This window comes from Sabethes cyaneus, chromosome 3 (genome assembly GCF_943734655.1).
Source record: "Sabethes cyaneus chromosome 3, idSabCyanKW18_F2, whole genome shotgun sequence".
Lineage (NCBI taxonomy): Eukaryota > Metazoa > Arthropoda > Insecta > Diptera > Culicidae > Sabethes > Sabethes cyaneus.
Window position 1 is genome coordinate 69,394,546 of NC_071355.1, and position 23,104 is coordinate 69,417,649.

At 37.8% G+C, this 23,104-nt stretch overlaps 1 protein-coding gene across 1 annotated transcript; it reads right to left on the minus strand.

The window, feature by feature from the left end:
• Positions 1–4,143: 4,143 nt before the first annotated feature.
• LOC128739685 (uncharacterized) lies at positions 4,144–4,798 on the minus strand (the record flags this gene model as incomplete). Its single annotated transcript, XM_053835182.1, has 2 exons — positions 4,144–4,492; positions 4,567–4,798. Coding segments are annotated over 2 exons (327 nt in total), but the record flags the coding sequence as incomplete, so codon positions are not given.
• Positions 4,799–23,104: the final 18,306 nt, after the last annotated feature.

The window sequence follows — 23,104 nt, forward strand, 5'->3', positions numbered from 1 at the left end:
GCCAAGTCACATATACCAATCGATAGGGCTCGACGATTTGAGCAATGTCTGTGTGTGTGTGTGTGTGTGTGTGTGTGTGTGTGTGTGTGTGTGTGTGTGTGTGTGTGTATGTATGTAATGATTTTTTCTATCGCCTGTTTCTCAGAGATGGCTGAACCGAATCGTTCGCTATTACTTTTGTTTGAAAGGTGTTATTGTCTAGTAGATCACTATTGAGTTGTTTCGTGATACGACGTTTCGTTTAAAAGTTATAAGCAAAAATGTGAAAAATACGTGACACGGGTTTCTCTAGAACTACATGACCGATTTCACCGATCTTAGTATCAAATGAAAGCCCTTATTAAAGCTAAATTGTTCAGGAATTTTTAATTGAAAACAAACAAGTAGTTTAAAAGTTATGCTTAAAAATCCTGTTTTGACAAGGTAATAATTATCGCCTGTTTCTTAGAGATGGCCAAACCGATTTATGCGCTATTAGTCTCATTTGAAAGATAATATATGCTAATAGATCACTATTGAATGGTTTTTTGATTGGACGTTTAATTTGAAAGTTATGAGCAACCGTATACACCACACCAAAATTAACAATAACTAATAATGATTTTAACCAAGATAATTTACCTAATTTGAATTATTTTAATATCAAACGAGAGGTTTTGACACTACGAATATATATGCAAAATTGCATAAGAATTGGTTTTACCGGTTAAAAGATATTACCCCTCGAACACTCGCGCCAACTTTTGTAACACAGTTACTCGCGCGCACAATAGCCCCAAACCAAAGAAAACGTGTACACTAGAGTTTTGACTGGGAACACTTGGTTTTAGGTTTATCAAACCTTTAGAAGAGTCTCTTGAAATTGAAAGCTCTATCGTCTGGTGGAATTTAAATTTTGATTAATAGGGGGATTAATAAAAGGGAAATAAAAAAAATATTTTTCTTCAGTGTCAATATAACACATTGATGTGTTCTGCAAAGTTATAGAGCATATTATTACAAGAAATTTTGCTAGAGACAGTAACCTTCTATCTCTGCAGTGAAGATAGAAATATCTTATTTATTGTATATGAATTTGTAAAATCAGTTTTTCTAGTTTTGCTCTTTTTGTAATTGTTGTATGACTTTTTCATGTACTACAAAATTGTACAAATAGTAAAAATACACAACTTTGCTGAAAATACTATACCTCTATGTTTGCTTGTTTAGGATCTGTGGAACTTTGATTATAACAAATACCCTAATTTTGACTCCGCATTACTCGACTACCAGCAGACGGATACATTTTAAACATTTTACATTTGCTGATAGTTTTGCTGCATAAATTTTCCCAACAATTTAAATTATTAATGCATTGAATAATTATGATTTTTGCTCACAATAAGTTTGTTGAAGAATATACGTTAGTTAAACAACGATTTGTAACTTTATAACAATATGGCGTTGAAAAACCTACACGTGTTGTATAAAATACAACAGTGTGAGTTAATAAAAATTGATGAAAATTATTCAAGAAAACTCTATTGATGTGAGTCAAATAGAATGGCATTACAGAAAACTGTGCATAGTTCAAAAACCTATAAACTAGACCTTTACTAGACAACGTATATGCTAAAGGATAAGATTTCCACTTACAACTTACTTTTATTTGCACTTACTCAGATTAATAACAACTTACTTATCCTTACTCGGCAATTTCATGAACAAAGGATCTATCAAAATTTGAAAGTGTTCCTATTTTGTTAAAATTTTGTAAACTTTTTCAATTTTCAAAAATTTTATGTAAATCAACGTACTACGCAACGATAACCAATAGATGAATTAAGTTCCGAAGACGTGTCGATTTCTATCTCAAATAGCAAGTAAGACCGTATAACAAAGGTTCCTTACACCACTAGGTGGATTAAATCGGGTTTTCTCTTAGTCCTCGTTATCTCTCTCCCGTTTTACCTCCCTATTTGTTTTTTCTCCTTTTCTGTCCAATTTGTCCATATTTTTTCCCTCTAGTCTCTTTTTTCATCTATTCTCTTCCGTTTTCTTTCTTTTTTGGTGCAGTTTCCTCTTTTTTTACCTCATTTCCATTTTGCTCCCGATTTCTTCTTTTCAACTTTTTTATCTCTTTTTACATACTGTGTTTTTTCCTCTTTTGCTATTCCGTTTGTCCAGTATTTTTTCACGATTTTCTCCGAGCGCTTTTCTATATTTTTATGTACTGGTTCTAACTTGGATTCAGATTGTACTTGAAATTGTGTTTGGAATTGGACTTGAAACTAGACTCAAAATTTAACTTGAAATTAGTGTTGAAATTGGGCACGACATTGGAATTGAATTTGGATTTGAATTTATATTTAAACTAGGCCTCTCAAGGTAAACTTGGCATTTAATTTATAGCAGTAACTATTTTTACGGAACTGCAGCTATTTCTACAGCAATTTCTTCGCAAAATTAGTGGCAGATTAAATTAAAATCTGCAAATTTCTGGATTACAGAAATAAAAAATAATACGGTCACTATAAAATTTTACTTTTAACATTCTTTTGGTAAAATTTACTAAAGGATTCCCCGGTATGATCCACAGCAGAAACGTAAACCACGATAGGTTCGTTGAATCCAAACGCTGTACGGTGCGATGGAAACTGTAGTGATTCCGCAGATCGAAGAGAATTAATATTGTTGAGGAGCTCGAAAGCCCAGTAACGCACGAATGTTCGGCGAATCGATTTCTCCGTTTAGCATTTTAGCGACAAACTCAGCTTGGTGGATTTTCCTGCCTCTTTCTAAGGTATCAAGACTGATGAGGCGACACCGAACTGGATACGAAGGAAAGTTCCTAGGATCCCGCCAGGCAAGATCACTTAGTGCTATGCAAACAAATCTCTTCTACGCTTTTGCAATTCTCAATATCAGAGCATGTTGATAGGTAATCCAAACTAGGCATGCGTTTTCTAAATGTGGTATCACTAAGGAGCAATACACTGCTTTTAAACAGTTCAATGTTATTTAAAAAAAACCAAGCTGTCGGTTGGCATTTACCCTTCCTTCATGCAGAATTCTATATTTACCCTCTGAAGCCTCTTGACAGTGCAAAATGCCCCTCCTCTAATTTAAGTGTACTGGTCAGAGGTACGAATGAGTCCTCGCCAGGGACGGCTATAATAGGGGATATAGTACTGGCAGCGAGGAACAAGTGGGTAAAGTAGATCAAACTTTGAAGGAAGGGTAAACCCCCCTACACACAAGCACGCATAAAATTTAATAAGCATATCGCTCATTCAATAGCGATTATAGCAAAAAGAAATGCAGTGCAGGTCATACAGCAACCACCCGGGCGATATTATAATAGATCAACTATACTGGTCGCAGTGATGAGTCCACACATGGAAAAGAAAAAAAAATGCAAATTATGACAGTCTTCGATGGACCAAATGGCGAGATATAATTTCAAATCGCTTGCGTACATTAACTTACATCCATTTTTCAAAAGTAAAGGTACGTTGTTGAAGTACAACGAGAAATGCAATGGGTTCATATTGCTACCTTGAGGTATCCATGATTTGTTTATGAATGCGGAGAAAAGACAAGAATTGAACTGTACGCGTGTTGTTCGTCCGCCTAAGCAGGAACTTATCCATTCAGCAAAATGATGCGATGCGCCAAGCTGGGAAAGTTTTCGTAAAAGTATAATATGATCTACATATGTATATAGTCAAATGCAGTGATGGTGCGTGGAAAATTTGTATTCCTGCTCTTGCAAGCGGCACTTTTTCTCCCAAAATATTCTTCATCTTCTTCTGTCTGTGCCTTTCCATGTTCTGACATGTGGCGTTGCGCCACACGTTGACATGTGGCGTTGCGCTACACGTATTCCAACAGTTCTCGAGCGGAACTTCGTCCAGCGCGTCCTCTTCTGGTAGCGCAGCTTCGAGTGAATGTGCGTAGCTCGCATCGGTACCGAATGTTATTCACAATGGCCGAAAAGCAAATGTTGCTAATCTTTAAATTCAACAAGCAAGTAATTTGTTTCATAAGCAGAAACAAAAATAGATTCTCAAATAAAAAACAAGCAGGGAATCTCTTTTTTTGTAAAAATTTATTATACTGTACAAAATCTACACTCTAAAATAATAATAAGATGAAGAAAGAGTTGAATCGTCTGAAATTCTTTATGCACAGCAATTTCGAAACTCTTAAACACTGACAGTGTACCGTTTCAATTGAGTATATAATACATTAAATAAAGAAAAGTGGTTGTAAATCGTATCGTCCAAAGTAGTAGTAAATCGTGGTCAAACCAAAACACACATTTCTCATTAGATTTCTGAAAGTCTTCGCCTCATAGTACAATGGGTGGGAGATAAGGAACAGCCTTAAATTGAAAGCCTTGCCACAGATACGCCTTAGTGCAGTCCCCCGTATCCGAAACCATATCCAGGGTATCCGTGTCCCAAACCACCATAGTATCCATGGCCGCCATAGCCTCCATAACCTCCAACTGGCAGGAAAAATACAAACACACAATTTAAGTACAACATTGTCCTCAGAAATATAAAATCATTTGATTCTTACGTGGGTAACCACCGTAGTATCCGCCATGATATCCTCCCAAACCATGATATCCACCGAGACCACCGTAGTATCCGGAGCTCAAGCCGTAGCCTCCATAGCCTCCATAGCCTCCGTAGCCTCCGTAGCCGAGGCCACCATAGATGCCACGCTTCTCGGTCGTCTTGGCCTCTTCAACGCCATAGACGGCAGCGACGGCGAGGATTACGAAAAGAGCGATCTGGAAGGAGATAAAACAGACAAATTTTTAACTTTTGTAAAACACTATTTGTGAAGCCGGATCATGGTCGGGGCCATCCCTATTCTGACAATAAAAACCTGGAACAGTGAAACCAGTAATGCTTTTTTTTTGAAGCATATAATCCCTAAGTTGATAATCATTTCCTTATTTGGTTTATTTAGTGCTTTGGGTGCTTCGTTTTGAGTTTAGGAGATTCCTAAAACCGTCGTTTGTGGCAACCATTCTTTTCTTAAAAATTCATAAACTAGTGTATCACTAAATTTTAATGATTTTGGTTAAAATGAAAAGCATTTTAATTAGTTCTTAAAAAATCAGAAAGTAGCACTACGTTAGGCTAGTTAGTTTTTGCGAAAAAACCTTGAATATTAAAGAAAATTTATTACATCTTATTGATCTTGCACATGAATAGCGTAAAGAGAGAAAAAGCAAATGGCATAATAATATTATTATCTTGCTTAATAAATTTTATCGTATTTTGAGTAGGTGAGCTATTTTATGATGCCAAAAACGAATATTTTTACCAGTGCCAAAATCTGAGTATTCCAGAATAGAAATCTCTCTCACGTATCCAGCTATTCTAGGACAAAATCTAAATACTCAAAATAATATGTTATTGGCATTAATAAGAGAACAGGCATTAATAGAATAGTCCATAACAGCATATATCGCTTGTTTGCAGCATAATGTAGCAAACAAAATAGCTGAGCCTCTCAGTTGGTCTCGAGGTACGGTACTGGTCTAACAAGCCAGACGTCGCATGTTCAAATCTAGACTAGAAGAGGCTGTAAGAGTCAATAGGATTACAGTACTAGTCCTGCAATTGTCCTGTACTCTTACAGCTGGCTCCGAAGTCTGTCGTGTAAAAATAGAAGGTCAAAATTCTAAATCAAAATGTAGCATTTAAGCTTTACTGTGTTTTGTAGCATGCAACAAACACGATCGGAAGTGAAGCTTGTAGCCGATACTTTAGCGAGGCAGGGTTCATCTACGGACTTTATCGGCCCAGAACCGTTCAGTGGTGTGTCACCAAGCGCGCTTAAATCCGCGCTTCGTGCATTGGAACACAAACCAATAGAGGAAAATTGGAAATTCTCTACAGGACTAAGACAGTCTAAACGCTTTATACAGCCAGACCGTAAAAAAGTCTATTATTGCTTAATTTGAAGAAAACCAAACTAAGTATAATAATAGGACTATTTACCGGTCACTGTCCGAGCAAACGCCATCTCAAAACGATTGGTAGGCTGGACAATGATATTTGCCAACTCTGCGAATTCGAAAGCGAAACCGCAGAACATCTGCTCTACCAGTGCAGTGCACTAACTCTTCGCAGACTAAGAATCTTCGGTAAAGGAACACTGGAGCCTTTCGAAATCTGGTCTGCAAACCCCAATCAGGTAATAAACTTCATAAGAAGTTCAATGCCGGACTGGGAGAAGAGGTATGAATTGACAATGACAAACACTTCCATCAATAATGTTATGTCTAGTTGCCGACATAACATTATTGATGGAAGTGTTTGTCATTGTCATACCTAGACAAAAGAAGAAGTATACCACAATAGATCAAAATAATGGTCGTAGTGGTCAAATCTTCCGACAAAAAAAGCTTGTACAATAAATTTCGATGATATCTAAGTTTAGATTGAAGTGGAATTTTGCAGTGATTAGCTCACAAGTCGAGCAACGAATGAATGACGCTAATGGCTCTGCTTTACTTTTTAGGGGAAGGGCGGTAAAGACGGACACCTTAAGGTAAAGACTCAATATCTATTCAAATATAACTGTATTGATCGCAATTTTTGTACAAACTGAACCTTTAAGTCTCTGTCTAATAAAGTTACAACGTGTGGTGGAAAGTTTCTTCCAAAATTTATGCTTTTTTTAAATATTATAAACATCATGTATTAATCAGAGTTTCTGCGCATGGGCGGGAAAGACGGACACTCGCAAAAAAGTGTCACGCGTCGTCAAAATATCATTATTAAGAAAGATTAACATATTTCATCATGTATTTAGGAAAGAATTGGTTTGGGAAAACCCCCTTCCCGATCCCCCCTTTGAGCGAGAAAATATAGTGGTTCCTTTCAATATTTTAATTGGTGAAGAATTAATCGTTTCTAAAAGTTGGCCTATTCCAACTGCTATATGACTTCTGGTTACTTTTACATTCTGGTTGGTTACTTACATATAATATGTAAGTATTTGCAATTTTAAATAGTTGTTGGGCAAAATGGGTTCAAAATCTGTGTGTCCGTCTTTCCCTACCTTTTGGTGTCCGTCTTTCCCGACTTGGATACCATTTTTTCAAACTTCTATAACTTTTTACTGAACATTCAAAAATTCACCAGGTTTCCAATGGATATTCAGTGAAGGATCAAACTAACGCAATGTCGTCGGTTTAGCATGAATATGTTGTTTTTTAACGATTTACCAGCTATTTTCTTCACACACAAAATTACATCGGTTAGCGTATCTTCGCATTTTTTCTTTGTTTTTCTTATAAATTTGACAGCTGCGCTGCTAAAAATCGGCAGTTTTAATCAAAAGTGTTAATTTAGACTATAGAAACATTTCCCATCATTGATTTGCTTCAAAAAATTATTGCTTATGAAATATGACAAGTGTCCGTCTTTACCGCCCTTCCCCTATGTCATTTCATTAGACATGGCAAGACGGCGAAATTACGCAACCGTCGTAAGTTTATTTTGCTTCTTTGTCTTAAAGCAGCAGCAGATACAAGCTTGGTGTATGTAATGGTCGTCCGTGCCTGAGAAGCAAGACTATTACACGGAACATGCATGAAAAAATTTTCATTTTTTAACTACTGTTTTCCAATTTTTTCAAGAATGCCATACAATTGCTGCTTCTTTCTTTAATCGAATGGTATGCGAACCATCTAAATCCGTTTTAATTTGGACAAGCTATTAGCGTTCAAAATCTTTCATTCCTTCGTAACGCAGGCTTGAATCGAAATTTTGGATTGACACCCTACCGTAAGACGTAGTTCTAGTAGTTAATTATAATCGTAAAAATATTGGGACTTTTTTTCGTGCTTCTATGACTTAAGAGACTTCTATTTTTTCTGGAAAGTTGGTTTTTTTACAAATTAAAAATTCCGAAAAAATGCTTGCCTCCAAAAGCCTTCACATGCCAAATTTGGTTCCATTTGCTTGATTAGTTCACGAGTTAAGAAGAAATTTGTATTTCATTTGTATGGAATCCCCCCCCCCCCCTTAAAGAGGAGAGAGGTCATAATTCCCCTTCTAAAGAGGGGAGGGGTCTCAATTCACCATAGAAAAAATACTTGTCTCCAAAAACACCCACATGCCAAATTTTGTTCCATTTGCTTGATTAGTTCTCGAGGTATGCAGAAATTTATGTTTCATTTGTATGGGAGCCCCCCCCCCCTCTTAGTCGGGGGTGGGGTCTCTGACCATCATAGGAACTTTTTCTGGCCCCAAAACCCTCTGCATGCAAATTTTCACGCCGATCGGTTCAGTAGTTTTTGATTCTATAAGGAACATCCCGACAGACAGACAGAAATCCATTTTTATAGGTATAGATTAGTTACAGTGGATTCTCGAAAACGTTAATCGAAACTTTGTCGAAATATTAACTTTTTTGAATAGTCCTAAAAGTCATGAAAAATGATAAATCCGTAGTTCCAATCCGGGCTGATTGTGTGATAAAACGATTTGTTTACATTTTGCTAGTTGCGAATCGCTCCGGAAATAGAAAAAAGAAAAATAGATTTGCGCATATAGGATACACGTTTTATTGTATGTGGAAGTTTCAATGGAAGAAAATTACAAAGTTTTTATAAAATAATACTGGGTAGTTGCTTTCAGTACGTTTAAAATAGTCTGTTATATTAGTTTGCGTTGTTCTTTCGTGGTCTACGTTTTGATAATGTTCGCGCGCATTTTCTGTCCACTCCTGAAGTAACTTTCTGCTCGTATCAAACTATAGTTGCACATGTCTGGTACAACAGCTTAATTCAATCCCTGCTATGATGCGAATCTATATGAAATTGGGGAAATACGACAAATAACCGAAAAAAATGAAAAATAAACATAGAAGGAAAGCATACTTGTGTGAAAGAACGTTTGGACCACTTTGGACCACTAAATTCAAAGTAGCTCTCGAAAATTGATCTATATTCTGTAATTTGCTGGAGAAAAAATTTAAAATTGTGATCAAATTCAATTCATAACTCTACGTTTGCATCCGTCCAATTTGATAGCAAATCATGAATTACTTCCCAGCAAGAATTTGTCGCATGACGTCGGACATCGAAGTCAAGAGAAAGATAAATCCCAATTAACTTGTTTATTCTTCACAACTTGCTTTATTCGTGATCTATTCGCATTTAAGCAAACAGCAAAACCTGTAGTAAGTAGATCTATATTTGATTGTTCTGGCCGTTAAGCATTTTAGAAAATATTAAAACTAGTCAAGAAATTTTCGAATTGGTAGGCAATTTGTGGGGAAATGCCCTGAAGTTTTGATTATACAATGGAGATGCGTGGTGTTTTGTTTTTACTGGTAAGGAAACGAAAAAATCTCTCTTAGTCGAAAATATTCATTTTCTTTCGAGCGAAAACAGAGCACTGTACGTCTCCATTATATTATCGGTAGTTTATTTCTTTACAAAACTGTATCTCAAAAACAAGATAGGGGGAAGTTCTCTAGGTTCGGACACTTTAGGATTTAAGATAAAACTCCAAAAATACCGGGTTTATTATATCTATTTTCAATTTAATGTGGAGAAAAAGAGTATTATAAGCAAAAAAATACAAAGTAACAAATTGGAGATGCAGAGTTAATTTTGAAAGTAGATAGTATTTTGTGTACAAATTAGCTCAAATTGAAAACTGTCCTCTATGCTCGGATACGAAAACTGCATCAATAGATGAAAAAGATCCTAGAACAATTAAAACTCCAACACAAATCTTGTGAGTCCAGTCCTTGCAGGTTTGCTGGATAAAAGTTGAATAATGTTCTATTCTCATAAATTTTTTGTTGAGTATGCTGGTAATGCGAAATGCACGTGAAAATGTACGCGGCAACTCCATTTACAAGGCACGTTGATAGGTTGACATCAAATTGATATTTTGCTGCAATTTTTTTTCTGATTTTATCTACCTTTTCAATTGCTTAACTAATTTTATTTCACATAGGAATCAAAGATATAGTAATTCTAGACGAAGTAAGCAAATTTCGCTAACTACTTTACCGGTCCGGTCATAGAGGACAAGTTGGTGTCCGGCCATAGAGGACACGACACAGTTTAAAAAACCCGATTTAATCCACCTAGTGGTGAAAGGAACCTTTGTTATACGGTCTTACTTGCTATTTGAGATAGAAATCGACACGTCTTCGGAAAATAATTCATCTATTGGTTGTAGTTGCGTAGTGCGTTGGTTTACATAATATTTTTGAAAATTGAATAAGTTTACAAAATATGAACAAAATAGGAACACTTTTAAATTTTGATGAAAAAAGGATCATGAAATTGCTGAGTAAGGATAAGTAAGTTGTTATTAATCTGAGTAAGTGCAAATAAAAGTAAGTTGTAAGAGGAAATCTTGTCCTTTAACATATACATTGTCTAGTAAAGGTCTAGTTTATAGGCTTTTGAACTATGCATAGTTTCCTGTAATGCCATTCTATTTGAATCACATCAATAGAGTTTTCTTGAATAATTTTCATCAATTTTTATTAACTCACGCTGTTGTATTTTATACAACACGTGTAGGTTTTTCAACGCCATATTGTTATAAAATTACAAATCGTTGTTTAACTAACGTATATTCTTCAACAAACTCATTGTGAGCAAAATATCATAATTATTCAATGCATTAATAATTTAAATTGTTGGGAAAATTTATGCAGCAAAACTATCAGCAAATGTAAAATGTTTAAAATGTATCCGTCTGCTGATAGTCGAGTAATTCGGAGTCAAAATTAGGGTATTCTTTATAATCAAAGTTCTACAGTTCCTAAACAAGCAAACATACAGGTATACTATTTTCAGAAAAGTTGTGTATTTTTACTATTTGTACAATTTTGTAGTTCATGAAAAAGTCATGCAACAATTACAAAAAAAAGCAATAATAGAAAAACTGATTTTACAAATTCATATACAATAAATAAGATTTTTCTATCTTCGCTGCAGAGATAGAAGGTTACTGTCTTTAGAAAAATTTCTTGTAATAATATGCTCTATAACTTTGCAGAACACATCAATGTGTTATATTGACACTGAAGAAAAATATTTTTTTTATTTCACTTTTAGGGGGATTAATAAAAATTTAAATTCCACCAGACGATAGAGCTTCCAATTTCAAGAAACTCTTCCAAAGGTTCGATAAACCTAAAACCAAGTTTTTCCAGTCAAAACTCTAGTGCACACGTTTTCTTTGGTTTGGGGCTATTGTGCGCGCGAGTAACTGTGTTACAAATACAAATGTTGTGTTCGAGGGTTAATATCTTTTGACCGGCAAAACCAATTCTTATGAAATTTTGCATATATATTCGTAGTCTCAAAACCTCTCGTTTGATATTAAAATAATTGAAATTAGGTAATTTATCTTGGTTAAAATCATTATAAATTATTGTAAATTTTGGTATACGGTTGCTCATAACTTTCAAATTAAACGTCCAATCAAAAAACCATTCAATAGTGATCTATTAGGATATATTATCTTTCAAATGAGACTAATAGCGCATTAATCGGTTTGGCCACCTCTGAGAAACAGGCGATAATTATTACCTTGTCAAAACAGGTTTTTAATGCACAACTTTTAAACTACTTATTTGTTTTCAATTAAAAATTCCTAGACAATTTAGCTTTAATAAGGGCTTTCATTTGATACTAAGATCGTTGAAATCGGTCATGTAGTTTTGAAGAAACCCGTGTCACGTATTTTTCACATTTTTGCTTATAACTTTTAAACGAAACGTCGTGTCACGAAACAACTCAATAGTGATCTACTAGACAATAACACCTTTCAAACAAAAGTAATAGCGAACCATTCGGTTCAGCCATCTCTGAGAAACAAGCGATAGAAAAAATCATTACATACATACACACACACACACACACACACACACACACACACAGACATTGCTCAAATCGTCGAACCCTATCGATTGGTATATGTGACTTGGCCCTCCGGGCCTCGGATCAATTTCGTGTTTTTCGACCAATTTTTAAACCTTTGTTATAGTATAACAAAGGTAAAAATTAAGTTTTTACCTTTGTTATACTATAACACAGGTTTAGGAATTGGTCGAAAAACACGAAATTGATCCGAGGCCCGGAGGGCCGAGCCACATATACCAATCGACAGGGTTCGACGAACTGAGCAATGTCTGTGTGTGTGTGTGTGTGTGTATGTGTGTATGTATGTGCGGGGCGCAACTTTTCTATCGCCTGTTTCTCGGAGATGGCTGAACCGATTTGTTCGCTATTACTTTTGTTTGAAAGGTATTATTGCTTAGTATATCACTATTGAATTGCTTCGAGGTCCGACATTTCGTTTAAAAGTTATAAGTAAAAAAGTGAAAATTACGTGACACGATTTTCTCCGGAACAAAATGACCGATTTCAACGATCTTGGTATCGAATGAAAGCTCTTGTTAACGCTAAATTTTTCGGGTAAATTTTATTGAAAACAAACAAGTAGTTTAAAAGTTATGCTTACAAAACCTGTTTTAACAAGGTAATAATTATCGCCTGTTTCTTAGAGATGGCTAAACCGACTTAGGCGCTATTAGTCTCATTTGAAAGGTAACACAGCCTAATAGATCACTATTGATTTGTTTTTTGATTGGATGTTTAATTTGAAAGTTATGAGCAATTGAATACAACACATTAAAATTTATAATAATTTATAACCATTTCATCTAAGATGATTTATCTAGTTTGAATTATTTTGACATCAAATTAGAGATTTTAATGCTGCAAATATATCTGCAAAATTTCAGTAGAATTGGTTTTGCCGATCAAAAGATATTAACCCTCCAACACTCGCGCCAACTTTTGTAATACGGTTATTCGCGCGCACAATGGCCCAAAGCCAAAAAGACATGCACACTAGAGTTTTGACTGGGAAAACTTGGTTTTAGGTTTATGGAACCTTTGGAAGAATTTCTTGAAATTGATAGTTCTATCGTCTGGTGCAATTTAAATTTTGATTAATCCCCCTAAAAGTGCAATAAAAACATTATTTTTCTTCAGTTTCAATATAACACATTGATGTATTCTGCAAAGTTTTAGAGTATATTATTACAAGAAATTTTGCTGAAGACAGTAAACCCTTATCTCTTCAGCGAAGCTAGAAAAATCTTATTTATTGTATATGAATTAGTGAAATCAGTTTTTTATTTTAGCTCTTTTCGTAATTGTTGTATGACTTTTTCATGTATTACAAAGTTGCACAAATAGTAAAAATATACAACTTTGCTGAATATAATATACCTCTATGTTTGTTTGTTAGGAACTGTAGAACTTTGATTATAAAAAATACCCTAATTTTGACCCCGATTAATTCGACTAGCAACAGACGGATACATTTTAAACATTTTACATTATTGCTGATTGTTTTGATGCATACAGACACCATTTTTCCATATGAAGAAACGAGAGAAAATTCCAGGCCAATTCCGGTACACCTCATATGCTGATTGCTTCATTTCTGTGATGTCAGTTTATGCTGATCAATTTTCCCAACAATTTAAAGTATTAATGCATTGAATAATTATGACATTTTGCTCATAACAAGTTTATTGAAGAATATACGTTAGTTACACAACGATTTGTAACTTTATAACAATATGGCGTTCAAAAACCTACACGTGTTATACAAATTACAACAGCGTGAGTAACCGAAGGTTAATAAAAATTGATGAAATTTATTCTAGAAAACTTTATTGGTGTGAATCAAACAGGCATTACAGGAATTATGCATAGTTCAAAAATCTATAAACTAGACCTTTACTACGCAATGTATATGTTAAAGAATAATATTTGCTCTTACAACCTACTTTTACTTGCACTTACTCAAATTATTAACAACTTACTTATCCTTATTCAGCAATTTCAAGAAAAAAGGATCTATCAAAATTTATAAGTGGTCATATTTTGTTCAAATTTTGTTAACGTATTCAATTTTCAAAATTTTTATGTAAACCAACGCACTACGCAACGTTAACCAATAGATGGATTATACTTCGAAGACGTGTCAGTTTCTATCTCAAATAGCAAGTAAGACCGTATAACAAAGGTTCCTTTCACCACTAGGTGGATTAAATCGAGTTTTTCATTAAAATTTTGTATTTTTATGTCAAATTTAAACTGTTTCGAAAAACAACTTTATCAAGCCAATGTTCAGAAATATTGCATCTTTTATTTATTAAAAACATTTGCAACTACAGCTTTATGAAATTTACTCGATTCTCTTTGTTTTATTGGTTCAACCGTACGACAGCTCTCATTTGTTTATCTTTAGGAACAAAGATGTCATAAGTGGAACACCATGAAATCTTGCAATTTACTATTGTTACGTGCTTTCCAAATATTTTTATTAAGCTTTGTTTTTGAGAAATCCTAGTGTTCGGCCATAGAGGCTGTCCGGCCATAGACGACTTCCCCCAAATATAGATTTTATGAATTTATGATACGTCATAACCAAGGAACAAATAATTCATAAATCACCATAATTCAGAAAAAGGTACACCAAGCGTTCTGTTTCCGAAAAGGAACAAGTAAACAAGTCATTAAATTTCGGTGGTAGTCATTTTTCCTGGAACTGCTGTATTATCTATCGAGTCGTATAATAATAAGGTGTAAATGTCGTGATTTTTTCACATTGCTTTAAACTGAATTCGAAATTCAAATCTCTATCTCATAAACTTAGTTCCATCGAAAACGAAGTAACAGAAAAGTTAGCAAAAATAATTTTTCGTTTCAAGCCACGTGGTTATATTTTTTGCGACTTAATTAAAGTTATGATTAATAACACGTTAGGTTCTCTCCATTACCATATTTATGTTATTTAAACGTTCTTGCTGTTTATATTATGCGTCTTTTTTCCGATTCTTTCACAATTTAGAATTTAGATAAAGCATACTGCGAGCTTAAAACTTGCAAAAACAGAAATTTAAAAAATTCTTTTGGACAAAAATAATGAGGAATTTTCTATTTAATTTACACTACGACACTGACACTTAGGTATTTTTATAATTCACGTTTCACAGACAAGTGGTTCGATGATAAAAATAATAGGTTACAAAATAACACAATTTATGCATATTTTAATTAAAAAATCCAATATTATTTAGTAAACGCGCCTTATCATACAGTTTAAAGGAGCTTTTTAATGTCTCAAAATGCAAGTGCGTATTGTTCACTTTGTCTCATCTGAAGTTTTCATCACTCGAACACATATGTTAGCACAACGTCATCTATACCCACTGAATGCAAAATACCCTCCAATTCCCATTGACACTATCGTAATCCAGACTATCCACCACACACAGTTCATATTTGAAATATCTCAAACGATTTTCACTTACGAAAGATTTCATTTTCACGTTTAACTCAAGTACAAACTGCAACGGTCCCTGCGTGTAGAACAAAGCTTAGATGCACTGCAGCACTCTGACGGATTGCAACGACTGATTTGATACCACGCTAGGAGAATGCCATTACTTTTATACCGAAAAGTGCTGGCCACTGCGGTGCATTCGTAGGCCTTCTCGCTCCGACCCATTCGGCTAGCTGGGAGGAAAACTGCTCGAATGCGAGAAGCGCGCCAAAACCACGCGAAAACTACCCGCAATATCAGTGCGGTGCAAATCGAATGCATTTGCCGCGACTGGCTGGCTGGCCCGAACGAACGCCCGGTGGAGTCTGCAGCAGAAGCGCTGGTGGAGCCGGACGGGGGTCGCGCCGAAAGGAAGAAGAAATTATCGCGATGCAAGTCCCTCCGCCGCCGAACACGAACGACCAGCAAACGGCCGATTAGTGGATGCAGTCGGCGCGGTCCAAGCCGGCTGGCTGATGCATGTCGACCGGCATCAATCAGAAGGGTGCCACCGCACAGTGGGTTGCTCTAATCTTTGTGCTGTTGGCCCTAAAAACTATATTATACCTTCTCAAATCCACCGCCTGTCGCACAAATGGCTTATTTTGTTATTATAATTTACTTGATTATTTTTCTTTTAATTTCATAACATTATAAGAACTGATTGTGGTTTTGTCCAGATTTCGCTAACCGTGCGTCCCCATGATAGGGCGCCGGGTGGGGCGTGGTAGTATGCTAGTATTAATCCGATGCTAGCTAGATTCCCTGCAGCAGTTGGGCCATCGGGTTGGCAAAATATATTGGCAGTAGAATAGTATTAACATGAAGCTTGAAGCCATCGTCTGGCGTTCTTTCTCTAAGCAAGGGAACCCAACTAGCGCTGCCAATAAAGAAGTGGCGTTGTTGGACGAGGTGCGGCACCGGCGTTGGTTCTAAACTATCAACCTTTCGGTGGAATCGGATTTCTCTGCTTTCGCGAAGGGAGGGGCGGCACGGCATGTGCTGGGAATAGTGCAAACATAACTCATAATGTTGTTGCGATAATAACGTCGGCAACAGCAGCGGCGGCGCGGCAACTCACTAACGTCCAAGTTCTTTTTCGGCGTTGTAGTTGAGATTAATTTATGATCGTACTCAGCAATTCGTTACTCACCCGTGGGATTTTTCCAGCGGTACGGGATGGCTCGTGCGGATCGATTTGCTTACGAGGGGTCGCGAGATATATGTTCGATTCGTACCATTTGTCGAATGATATAGTTCAATGTCTGTTGTCTGATAAATGTTTCGTGTTTCAGCGTAGCAAAATAGTGCACTAGATGGTCATTAAATTTACTTTTTATTGACTGCTGTTAATAATCACACTATGCTTGCAGTCCTTGAATATTATGAGCTTCTGAACTTTTCAGCAGTACGCAGTGCTGCTCAACTCTGAAGGGCGAACGCCAAATGCTGACTTAAATCAGACACATTTTCCAATCACGGAATAGGTTAGTATAAAGCTTTGTTTTATTTTATGTCGATCAGTGACTATTTATTAACCTTAAGCTATTTTGAAATACATCTAGGGTGCGTTCGTGAATGACGCTCACCTTCGTTAAATTTAAGCATTACTTAGAAAATAAACTCTTAGTATTTTTCTTGTTCATTGCTAAACGGATCATAGAACAGCAGATTGGTGCTATTTGAATATTATTGCCCAGTCATCCATTGCGACGATCCTTTAGTTCGCCGCTTCGTGAAGCATTGAAATCGTTTAATAACCAATCGGCACAAGACGTGTCCATCGAGTTGTATGAAAAATAGTTTTTACATTAACTTTTGTCAATGGAGAAATTGTTTATATTTTGATACTTATTAAAGTACATAAGAGTAATCTGTATTGTATATTTAATCGGAAGTCCTAAATTTTTAACACTAATGGAATTATTTGGTATTAAACTTCTTTATTTTTACAATTTAAAATGGTAAGAGAACCATTGTCTACTGCGCTCGAAAAAAGTGAAACACACATAAATGGTCGCCAAAAATTCATTTTAAAGTTGGATTTTCTTCAAACTTACAGGGAACCGGCTATAGGCACTTAGTCTCTGACTAAGGATTTACGAGTTTGTCACGTTAGTAAAATAATGTAAGAGGTTCAAAATGCCAAGCTATTGCAAACAGCTATCTCTAACTCCCAGTATGCATTCAGAGTAGCTTCTACCTACCAACCATCAGGGGGCGGAAAATGGGGAAAAATGACATGGTTTAATGATGGCTATAGCGAGGCAAGAAAACGATAAATAAAGCGGAGTTCTTCGCGCGTAGAAAGGTCCTAGGTTGCTGAACAAAGGGTAGCCTAAGCCGTTTCGAAGCATGATGCTGAAGAGTACAGCGCAAAAGCAAAGTTCAGTAGTGCAGAAACTGATTGAAGCTTAAAGTTTAAAGCTTAAAAGTATAAGTTTCATAACGAAGAACAAAGAGAAAAGTGATCCAGAGGGAACCAGAAAGGAGAAATTACTGAAAGAGTTTCGAAGTGAAAAGAAAAGATTTGTTACACAACATTGTAACATTTGTGAACAGCAGGTATGGCTTTTCCCCGACCACGACTACCTTAAGGTCCAAAGCCTGAGTTTTCTTGGTTAAACCTGTATGATATCGCTGCATGTACTGTGAGTGTTGTCCCGCCGAGTTTGCCCATTGTCACCAGATCCGCGGATCCGACGTTGGAAATTCGTCGCCGCCAACGTAAATTCATTTAGAATTGGAACAAACGTTTGCTCGTATTATGGTGATCTTGGTGGACGGATTTAGAAGTTCTTTGAGCCCACGTGTCGCAAATTTTATTTGCTTCACCTATGTATTTTTGATATTCCGCAAAACGACTGCATTTTGTAAACAAACAACATGGAAGCCAAAAGAACGGAAAAACACACAGTTATTTGGGAAATCTATTATGGTCTGCATTTAGGCTAGCTAAACAGCTGTAATTGCCCAGTAATACCGTATCGAGCGTTATCGAACGGTATAAGAAAACATTGACGACGATTCGGAAGCCTCAAGCTAATCATCGGAGTGGAACTGTCGACCGGAAACTGTGTGGTAAGATTTTGAAGACCATCAAGAGGAATCCCAATCTGTCGGACCGTGGTTTGGCCAGAAAATTCGGTGCGGTGAGGAGAAAAACTGGAACGAATCAAGTCGTATCGAGCTAGCAAATAGCCAAACCGAACCATAAAACAGAATAGTGTGGCCAAAATCTGTACTCGAAAGCTATATGACCGAGTGCTAACCAAGTTCGACAAGTGTCTTCTGATGGACGATGTCAAGGCTGACTTCGGGCAAATGCCAGGTCAAAAATTTTACTTGGCAACGGCTTGGGGGGATGTTCCAAGCAAATTTAAATTTGCACGAAAATTTATGTGCCAAATCATACATTTTCGTGCAAATTTAAATTTGCTTGGAACATCCCCCCAAGCCGTTGCCAAGTAAAATTTTTGACCTGGCATTTGCAGCTGTGGCAGAAAAACAAAAGTTTTCGTTACAAATAACTCAATGACGTTGGAACTGTACCAAGAGGATTGTCTCCAAAAACGAATTTTGCCATTCATTTGATCCCACGACCATCCGGTGATGTTTTGGTCAGATTTGGCAAGCTGTCATTACGGCAAAGACGTTCAAGAATGGTATGCAGAAAAAGGGGTCCAGTTTGTTCCGAAAGACCTTAACCCACCCAATTGCCCCCAGTTCCGCCCTGTTGAAAAATACTGGGCAATCATGAAGAGGAGGCTCAAGGCAAAGGGAAAATTTTGTCAAAGACATCAATCAGATGAAGACCTGGTGGTAAGCTAGCCAATGCGATGGACGTAGAAAGTGTGCGTCGTCTAATGAGCCATATTACAGGAAAAGTTCAAGAATTCCTTCGAAACCGTGACGAATAATTTTATTCGCATTTTTTCTTAAAAGTATGAAGAAAATACTACCTGAAACAAGCTTTAGTTGATCATACCGACGCCATTGCACCCAACTACGCACCCGAAACGAAAGTAATAGCCGGAGCCGTGACCGAATATCGGAAGGAACTGTCCAACACACATCGTTATCCATCGAATTACGAAATACCGAGGTACGAGGAAATGAGGGAAATCCGTAAATAAATTGAGAAGTTATGCTATCGTTCGTTCGTAAAATCGTTGTTCATCATGAAGCATCCCGTCGGTCTTGGACATCGTGTTCTGTTTATCGTTCTGGCTCGGTACCTTCCAACCATTGAAGACATAGAGGCCGAAACGTTTCACCGTTTTGTGGCCAAACCCGATGAAATGATCTGCCTTCTTCGCCACATAGCGGACCAAAAATTTCGGCCGAACATACTTAACACCTTTCTGGCCTTCGCCAGGTCATCTCTCTTCGAGTTTCTGCACCTGCTTGACCTCACCTGGGTCATTAGGTATCTAGAGCGTGTGATTTGACACCCTAATGCTACTTGTGTAGCTACCAGTAAGAGTGAAGACAATGGTAAATAACATTACACGGGTCATAAGAGAGATTTCACCCGAAATGCTTAAAAAGTGATGCAACATTGGACCTTTCATCAAACATGGATTACCTCAAACGCCATCGCGGACATTATCTGCATATTATGGATGCCCGCTTATTTTAAAACAAAATGAGAGGATTCAATTATTTTTCACAGTTTGCATATCTGTTGTCCTAATTCTTCAAATGTTCGTTTTTGACAAAAACATATTTACTCCCTCAGTACTAAATCAGAAAGGTTGTGTCCAAGACACGACAACATGGTTGACGTAGGACTACGTTAGTATCTTTGTTGCATGATTGTCCTTCGTTGGACGAAAAACGTGCTTCCACAGCAATTCTCTTACATAGTACCTTCAATAGAAACGTAAGCGCAAACTAAATACTAAATATGTGAAATCGTGACAGCTGTTTACGTTCAATTAAATGCTTAGTAAATGGTTGGATAATGCGTAAAACAGACCCCGTAGTGGCCTCTTATCCAACAACTCCTATCCCTGCCTCCTCGTGGTATCAGCCGGAATACGAGCAACCTTAGTGGAGATCAGGTAACCAACCCCGGCGGAAACTAAGCTCCTATACCAACAGGGAAGGAGGCACAGTGTTGTCTCGACACTATAAGATGGCAGCCCCATAACGACACTCGATAGGCTACCTATCAACCTAAAACACTAAAAAGAGTCAGGAAATTTCTACTTAAATCATTCGGCATGGCCAAAAGCGACGAAATAAGGACATGGAATGGAAACTTGCTACCTGGAACTGCAGATCACCAAATTTCGTTGGTGGCGAAAGGGTGCTGCTTGATCAGTTAGAACCCCGAAAGCTTATCATCGTGGTACTGCAGAAGATCTGTCGCAAAGGCGAGAAGGTGTGGAGGATACGTGGCGGCAAAACCCAATTTTACCAGAACGGTGGAGAGACCAACGAGCTGGGAACGGGCTTGGTAATGTTGAGCAAAATGCAAGATCGCATAATGGACTGCGTGAGGATGTGCGTGTTGAAGATAAAAGGCCGTTTCTTCAACTACACCTTTATGATGTGCATTGTCCACACGAAGGTAAACCCGACGACGAGAAGGAAGCGTTCTATGCGCAGCTGGAGGCAACGTACGACAGCTGCTCACCATGGGACATCAAGATCGTCATCAGGGGTATGAACGCCCAGGTCGGCAGGCAAGTAATATATAGACCGGTGATCGGGCCCCATAGCCTGAAGCCTGCACACCAACAAAATGATAACGGCCTGCGATGCATCAACTTTGCAGCTTCCCGAGGCTTGGTGATCAGAAGCACTTTCTTTCCACACAAAGATATCCATAAAGCCACCTGGAGATCACCTGACCGAGGGCATCGTGGGCCGGTTTTTCTCGAACATCACCAACATACGCTCCCTACTTCCTCGGTTAAACATTCGGCAACCTGTGAGTTGCCGAAAACTACGCGCGCGTACTGGATGAAGCTCTGTCTTTCTCTGTGGAGCTCGAACGACCCTCGAAAACGGATGGAGTATAATAAGCTCGGCCATCAACGGGTGCTTGGTGACGAAACCTAGAGCGCACGAAATGATTGGTTTGACGGGGAATGCCGACAGATGGGAAAAAGAGCTTAGAAAAACTATCTAAGCATATCCACGAAAGAGAATTTGGCCAAGTATCGACGAGCGTGGAATGAGTTGACCACGATCCTGAGAAGGAGAAAGCGCCAGAAGGAGGACAGAGATCGTGAGGAACTGAAATAATTATTCAGGGCTAATGACACGCGCAAGTTTTACGAGAAGGTGAATCAAACTCGTAAGCGCTACACAGTTGAACCTGACATGTGAGGCACGAGGGAGGGGATCTAATCACAAACGAGCGCGAGGTGGTCGACTGGTAGGAAAAGCCTGTCCCATCTACAAAAAGAGCGATCGGGGACATTCTCTAGTCCTTTCGAATCGCGCAGAGGGTTGCGGCAAGGGGATGGACCGTCCTGTATGTTATCCAATATCGCTATGGAAGGTGTGATCCGGTGAGCGCGCATCGAAACGAGAGGAACGATCTTCAGCAAGAGTATTTAACTCCTAGCCTTCGCAGACGACCTTGACATCATTACTAGAAACCTTGGAAACGACGAAGGTAATCTTCGCCAGGCTAAAAACGGAGGCTAGGAGGATGGGGTTACAAATCAATGCGTCGAAATCCAAATATATGGTATGAAGAGGCTCCAGAGAACGCAACGTTTGCCTCCCACGGACAGTGACTATTGACGGCGAGGAACTGGAAGTGGTTGATGAATTCGTATATTTGGGTTTCTGGTCACCGCCAACAATAATACGAGTAAGATGATTCAACGGCGCATTCAAACTGGAAGTTGAGCCTACTTTTTCCTCCGCAAGACGCTCCGACCAAGGAGCATTGTTTTGAAGAGAAGTTTGTCCAACCATCAACCAGCTAATATTCAGTAAGCAAACGCTTGTTAAGCAATTATTCAACAAAAATGTCTGTTGGGTAAGAGCGGTAGTCATCTACGGACTTGAAATAGTAACTTTGTTTACGGAGGACATACGTGCATTTGCCGTATTTGAACGAAAGGTGTTGCGGATTATTTTTGGCGGAGTACAAACGGAAAGCGGAGAGTGGCGTAGGCGTATGAACCACGAGTGGCAGGCATTGCTTGGAGAGATTCCTATCGTGCATCTGGTGAAAGTTGGGAGACTACGGTAGACTGACCACGTCGCAAGGATGCCGGACAACTGTGCAATGAAATCCGTTCTTTTCGGCTGTGCCTCAGGTAGAATATGTTTGTGGCCTAGGGGTAACATTCGACTGCTCGCTTTCCTTTATTAGACACATCAATAATGTGACCGTTGAGAGCTACTAATTGGTCCTGAGCTCGACGATCCGTATGCGATATTAGCGACCTACAAATGTCGCGTCAGAAGCAAACTAGGCTTTGTTAGCCTCATTTTTGTGTCTGCAGAACGTAACGTGCATTCAGCGCATCGATGGAATTCAGAAGAGATTTGTTAGATTTGCCCACCTAGTTAGCTTCGGGGTACGATGCTGGCCTAACAAGCCAGTCGTATATGTTCGAATCTCGGCTGAGAGATGTTGCTATAGAGTCAGTAGGATCGTTGCACTAGCCCCGTACCGGTCCTGTACCGGTTGCGAAGTTTGACGATAAATAAGGGTTAAATTCTCTAAATGA